Raw genomic sequence first — 6,637 nt, 5'->3', positions numbered from 1 at the left:
TCCAGTACAGCCAGGGCTACACTGAGAAACCCTATCTTGAAAAGCAAAGAAATAAAAAACTTAAAAAAAAAAATCTTTTTCTAGAGCTGGAGAAGGGAATCTGTACTTTCCATTTAATTTAGGGCAACCTTCCAAATGCTATGACTCTTTAATACAGTTCTTCAAGTTGTGATAATCCCAATCATAAAATTATTGTCGTGCTATTTCATAACTGTAATTTTGCCACTATTATAAACCGTAATGTAAATATCCCATATGCAGGATATCTGATATGCATTCCCTGTGAAAGGGTCAATCGACATCTCCCAGAGGCCACAATCCACAAGTTAAGAACCACTGGTTTAACAGATGAGAGCAAGAATGAGTTTTTGCCAGGCAAGCAGAAAGCCCTGGCTCCATTCGACTCCCTGCATGGCATAAAGCCCACTTGTTGCGGTGCATGGCTATGACCCAGCACTTGGGAGTCGGAGGCAGGTGATTACAAGTTCAAAGTCACATTCTCCTGGATAAGGAGTCCAGAGAGCATAAAAAAAGATTGTCTCCAGGCATGGTGGCACACTCCTTTAATCCCAGCACTGGGGAGGCAGGGGCAGGCAGGTCTCTGTGAGTTTAAAGTGAGTCCAGGATATCCACGGCTACGGAGAAACCCTATCTTAAATTAAAAAAAAAAAAAAGGTTTTATTACATTTATTTACTATGTGTAGGATTGTGTGCCACCGCGTGTCACCAAGTGGGACCAAGATCAAATTCAGGTCACCAGGCAAGGCGCTGAGAATCTTTACCTGTTGAGCTCTGTCTGGACCAGATTTGTTTTGTTTGAGACAATGTGTCACTCTGCAGCGACTCTTTGCCTCAAACACAGTTCTCTTTACCTGCGGCGTGAGTACAGGCTGCACAAGGACACGCACAATCTCAGTAGTTCACATCTCCTGTCTGCCCTGGCTACCTAGTAACCCATTCTCCAAACACAGAAAAAAGACCAAAAAAAAAAACAAAAACAACAACAACAACAAAAAACTGTTAAAGCAATTTCCCGTAGCTTCTAACTAGGTCGGGTTTTAAAGGGCGGAGGCAAGTTTTTCAGCGATCTTTAGACTCCCCAAAAACGCTACGAGTTCTAATCCCCAGCCATCTTGAAATTCTATTCCGCGTAAACTGTTCTGCCTCCTATAGGCCAAAAGAAGTAGTTCCCAACTACAGCCAAGACGATTGGTCAGGCCGACACTCCTGGGCGGAGCCTCCAGGACTCAGCAGCCCTAAGGTGCAGCCTAGACTGACCTTTTCCGTGTTGACATGGTTCCGGTTCATCTTTTGCAAGTTGATTGACAGCTATACGTATCCGGCCTTCAGTGCGCAAGATCGAGATTTCCCCCAGCTCTTGGCCTGGCACACGTGCCAGAACGCGAGGCTGCAGCCGCTCCGCCCGCGCCGTCGCATCTGCCCGCACCAGGCCCCGCACCCCGCGCCGCGCCCCGCACCCCGCGCCCCGCGCCTCCGCGGCCCCGCAGCGCCGTCCACATGCTGTGCGTGAGGCCCCGCAGCCCCAGCGCCGACGCCGCGCCCTGCTGGGCACCGCAGCCGCCCGGACCCGGCCCTGCCAAGCGCCCCCGCCTCCACGAGCCCGCGCGCCCGGAGCCCCTGCTGCAGCCCGACCAGGAGGCGCCCGCCGGGCCACACGACGACACGCTCATCTCCGTGGTGTTCCTGGCCGCCGGCTCCGCCCTGCAGCTGCTCCTGGACGGCGTCGACCTGCTGCTGGAGCCCGAGCCCACCTCGGTCCTGGAAGTGACATTCCAAGGACACACCATCATCCTGGTTCCAGAGGGCCTCCAGACCTCCGCCCAGCTTGGCCAGCCTGGGTTCTCGCCCTCCAGCCCGCAGGAAGCCGCTCTCCAGGACCTGCCCCAGGACCACCCCGTCGTCCTCCAGCCAGGACCCCTCTGTGAGTATGTCCAAGACATCTACCAAGAGGTCTCCTGGGATGAGGAGAAGGACTTCCTGGAGCCCTCGATGGATCCTGCCGCTAGCCAGGCCGCTGGGCTCCTTTCCTCCATCACAGAAGTGCCCAGTCCTCGGCCTCCGGACTGTGGCCCGGAGCCATATCCTCCGGTCCCCTGCCCTGATGCAGAGCCGTGTTCTCCCAGGTCTGTCTGGCACCTGGACAGCTACCTGCAGGGACCCTTCCCCTGCTCACCACTGCAGCCCCTGCCTCCATCTCCTCCTCCAAGCCCCCAGGAGCAGCGCCCTCCGTGCCCTCCGCGGACCCCCTGCAAGGCCCGGAGGAGACTGTTCTGTGAATGAACTGCCCCGCACAAATCCTTGATGCACTACAAGTGAGGGGCTTCTCTACCCCTAGATGCAAGGCACTTAGTCGCCTATTGTCGGAATAAAAATCCCACTCTCGCTGACTCAAAAGGACCGCGGACTCCTCCCGACAGATTTCTAGACTTCATAGTGGAACATTCCCAACACTGTTTCCCTGTTCCTTCCCTAATCAAGAAATCAGTGGGTTTCTTATGCTCTCGGTGTCCTTCCGTGTTTTCCCATGAATTTTTGATGATTTGGACATGGCTTACCTCCTTGGTGTTTGGGCTGCTCTCCTGGAAAACTACCCAACACCGTGATGAGGTATGATGCTTACTTCGCTTGAATGTACTTCGCGGCAATCTCCAAAGCTACTGATATAGTCTTGCTTTTCAGTCTTTTCATTATAAATGAGATTTGTAGAGGATTTTACTGGCTGTTTCCAGCATGCACTGGAATATGCATTTGTTTTGTTTATTTTGGTTTTTGTTTGTTTGTTTTTTGCTTTTGTTTTGTTTATTTTTGGAAAGTATCTCACTTTGTGGCCCGGGCTGTCTTAAAACTAGGTAGTAGACCAGGCTGGCCTTAAACTCAGAGATCCCCCTGCCTCTGCCTCCCATGTGTCGGGATCAAAGGCTTGTGGCTTGCACTTCTTTTTATATTATGTTCACATCAAGATTTCACCACCAAACTGATGGAAAATGTTTTCATTATTATTATTATTATACATTATTTGTTGTTTTGAATTCTGAACTGATTTTTTTCCTATAAGCCTATTTTGTAATGTTTTGTATACAGTTACTATTCTTGTCTTGTTTTATAAAAAAAATTAAATAAAATAAAATCTCACTGGTAAAGATGAAGTCTATAAGATCATTTATAAAATTGTAGCTGTTCAGATTTATGAACCTACCTTACCAAATGTCCCTTTTGATCTCTGCCTAACCTCAATTTTTTTTTCTTTTTTTGCTAGAGACTAATCATCTGCTTTTAATTTCTTTTTGCATTAATGCAGATTTAGCCTAGGGTCTCACACACGCTGGGCAAGCACTCGAATACATTTACACCCCTAGTTCTCTCCTTACTTCTTATTTTGATACAGGGTCTCACTAAGTTGCCCAGGCTGGGTTCAAACACATTTTGTGGCCCAGACCCACCTCGGTAATGAAATCCTGTATGTAGACCAAGAGCCTACATACAGCTTTTAAAAATAATTGTTTAATTATATATACATATATATTTATATATAAATATTATATATACATGTAAATACAGTGAATATAAATACGCTTTTGTTTATTCATATTTAAATCGAGTCATGCATGTGAGTCCCAGAGGAGCAGAAAGCAGCATCAGGAAGCAGCTAGCCACAGATCTGGGTTCATGCGCAGCACACACAAGCCATTCCAATGCTGATATTCCTGATACACACACACACCCCAAAGAAAAGAGGTTTAAGAAGCTTCCCTCTGAAGTGGGGCTACACAAATCTCAGCACGTGGAAGGTGGAGATGGGAAGACCAAGGGTTCAAGGACAACCTCGGCTGCACAGGTAGGTTTGAGACCAGCTTGGGCGACATAAGGCCGGCTGGAAACCTACTTAAAAAATAAACAGCAACAAAACTTGTTGGTTGTTTTTGTCTTCATGTTCAGAAAAAAAAAAGAAAAGGCGAATAGTAGTGTCTTTAAGGCCGGCAGAGGCCATTTTTCTTCTCACCTCTGCTAAAGCAGGCCATGTTATTTTTAACCCTGAGATAGGAGGGCCACCATTTCTGCCCCTCAGACATACTTCAGGGTTGTCTTTAAAACCATGCAGGTGTTTTTGGTGGGTTGGTTGTTTGTATAGCACAGAATAATTCTGGGAAAGGCCTCCATCTTTTGCTTCATCTAGGATAGCATTTAGGCAGTGGGCTTTTGGTAAGCCTGGTTTTAAAAAAAAAAAAATCTAGAGCCAATTTGAGGCAAAGCTAAGTGACAGGTAGAGGCAGAGACTCTGCATAATGATGACTCCTGGCCACTGGAAATTACGGACCTCCAGGATTTTGTTTTGTTTTGTTTTGAACCTACAGGGCCTGCTCCCCAACCCCTTTAAGGCACTCACATACATACTTGTTAAGGCACAGCTAAGGCAAGCAGGCGGCCATGCTTTGTCAATATGGCCCCTAAAGAGACCCATGTGGTGAAGAACTGCAAAGGAGTGTGGGTAATTGCAAAGGAGTGTGGGATGTGTGGGCCCAGCACCTTTGAAGGATGAGAGAAAGCAAGACTTCAGAGTGCTCCCAGGGAAACAGGCAGGTGACAAAACCAGCAGGAAAACAATAAGAGATAAGAAAATGAAAGAGGTCAAAGAGGGCTGTGGAGCCAAAGCTCAAGGGCAAAACGGGATAGACACGCTGGAAGAGGAAAGGTGAGAAAGGGATGAAAAGAGAACAATGAGTCAGGAAGAATATACACATACAACAGGGAAGAGGAAATGGAAGGGACCCGAGGAGGAACAGGACGGTACAAAAACCTTGGGTAATCAGGTGAAGAGGCTACAAGGAGGATGTCAGGGGCACCCCTTGTCAATCTTGCACCTTGATGGACACCAGACAGGTGGAGTACACCAGATCAGACACGTATACCAGCAGGCTGACACGTGTCAGCATGGACACTGCCAGCCAGCGGTCCCAGTGGCACACTGAGTGGGCATTTGTAGACATGCAGCTTGGATCCATTGCGTGCTGGGGACGGCCATTGTACCTCTGATCCGATTGGCACAGGAGCCAGAGCACAATGGCAGTGGCGTAAAAGGGGACGGACAATAAGGCAATAAGGCCTGATGGGAAGGTGGGGAAAGGGACGGGCAACCTGTTGGAACAATCCCCCAGGGTGAAGAAGATGGTCACCTCAGCTAGCACGAAGCAGATGGCACAGACTGCCACACACCACTCCGGGGCAGGCTTTTGCTGGTACAGGTACCCTTCGCTGATGAAGGCAAAGATGACACAGGCTACAAAGCCCTCAAAAACTTTGTGCAACCCTGGCATGGTGGCCATGTAGCCAGTGATCTCACCAGGCCACTTCGGTGGAAACAGGCAATAGCAGGAGAAGGTGCTGGCAGCGATGGTTTGGTCCCGGCAACATCCATGAGGCATGAACTGCACATAGACAGTGGGATAGATGGTGGAAAAGGACAGGCAGAAGAGGGCCATGTAGCAGGCATGGGGAATGTACTGAGGATGTTCTGCCATGACCTGAGGGGTCTGGAGTCCACCTAATTTCATGATCAGGATGGTAAGGGTCACAGGAAAACAGAAACACCAGGTGGACATGGCCCGGTTACCTGTGGACCCTGTCCAAGTGGCCACACAGAAAGCCACACGGGTGGATATGAGCTGCAGGAGACTGAGGAGCCCCAGGGGCTGGCTCAGTGCCCGTGGGGGGGACCCCACAGTGGTGGGGGATGATGCCGTTATAGCCATGACGGTTGTACAGGTACTGATACCAGCATGGCTGCTGCCTTAACTGAGGACCAGAAAGAAAGTTCGGGCTGCGAAGGCTGAAGGGGTTGTACACCTGGAAAAGGCTGATAGGAAGTCCTCTCCAACCAGTGGCTTCTGCAGCACAAACAAGTCTCAATGTTTAATTTATTACTGGTGTGTCTTTGGGTGAGCATGAGTGACATGCGTGTGCCATGGAGTGTCAATGCCACAAGAACACCTGTGAAAATCAGAGGACAAACTGGGGTCAGTTCTCTCCTTCTGCCATGGATTCGGGCGATGGATTCAGGTCGCCAGGCTTGTATAGTGAATTCTTACACCCTCTGATCCCATCTGACCTGCCTCCAAAATATGCTTCAATAGTTATCTCCGCTATGTCTGTCCAGCCTTGGCTCTCTAAACCTGAACGTGAGTCTGTGTGATAAATTCTCTCTGCTGTGTCTGCCCTGCCATGGTTCTCTAAGCCTGCACATGAGTTTGTGTGATAAATTCTTAGGATTGAATGCTTGAAAATGTTTCATTACATAATCACATTTTCCCCCTCAGGATTCTAAAATATGTCTGTTTTAACCTAAAATAGGAATGGCTGGGTGAAAATCAATAGGCTATAAACCACTATATGATTTTTTTCCCACAAATTTATTCTTAAATGCACAATGAACTCTAACACAATGCTGCATTTTTATTGGTAGCAAAAAAATAAATAAATAAAATAAAATAAAAGCAGTAAACCCAGAAATTTAAATAAAAGGGAAAGGAAGAAAGAAAGGAATCAAGAGTCATTGACATTTTAGACCAAAAATAAATAAATAAATAAATAAATAAATAAATATCATTCTTTTAAAAATCAG

General features: G+C 47.9%; 2 protein-coding genes across 2 annotated transcripts; one reads left to right on the top strand and one right to left on the bottom strand.

Annotated features, from left to right (window-relative positions):
• The first annotated feature begins 1,518 nt into the window (after positions 1–1,518).
• On the top strand, positions 1,519–2,301 carry LOC110548387 (proline-rich protein 23A3-like). Its single transcript, XM_021636584.1, has one exon. It carries the CDS (start codon positions 1,519–1,521, stop codon positions 2,299–2,301), a length of 783 nt encoding a protein of 260 aa, XP_021492259.1.
• Positions 2,302–4,868: 2,567 nt separating this feature from the next.
• Positions 4,869–5,768, bottom strand: LOC110548386 (myeloid-associated differentiation marker-like). Its single transcript, XM_021636583.1, has one exon. It carries the CDS (start codon positions 5,766–5,768, stop codon positions 4,869–4,871), a length of 900 nt encoding a protein of 299 aa, XP_021492258.1.
• Between the last annotated feature and the right edge of the window lie 869 nt (positions 5,769–6,637).

Source organism: Meriones unguiculatus, chromosome 6 (genome assembly GCF_030254825.1).
Source record: "Meriones unguiculatus strain TT.TT164.6M chromosome 6, Bangor_MerUng_6.1, whole genome shotgun sequence".
In the NCBI taxonomy this organism is placed as follows: Eukaryota; Metazoa; Chordata; class Mammalia; order Rodentia; family Muridae; genus Meriones; species Meriones unguiculatus.
This window is presented reverse-complemented; position numbering and strand designations above follow the sequence as displayed.

What these genes read in the sequence shown, in the direction of transcription:
- LOC110548387 (XM_021636584.1), top strand. Translation starts at nt 1,519, where the DNA reads ATGCTGTGCGTGAGGCCCCGCAGCCCCAGCGCCGACGCCGCGCCCTGC.
- LOC110548386 (XM_021636583.1), bottom strand. Translation starts at nt 5,768, where the DNA reads ATGGCTATAACGGCATCATCCCCCACCACTGTGGGGTCCCCCCCACGG.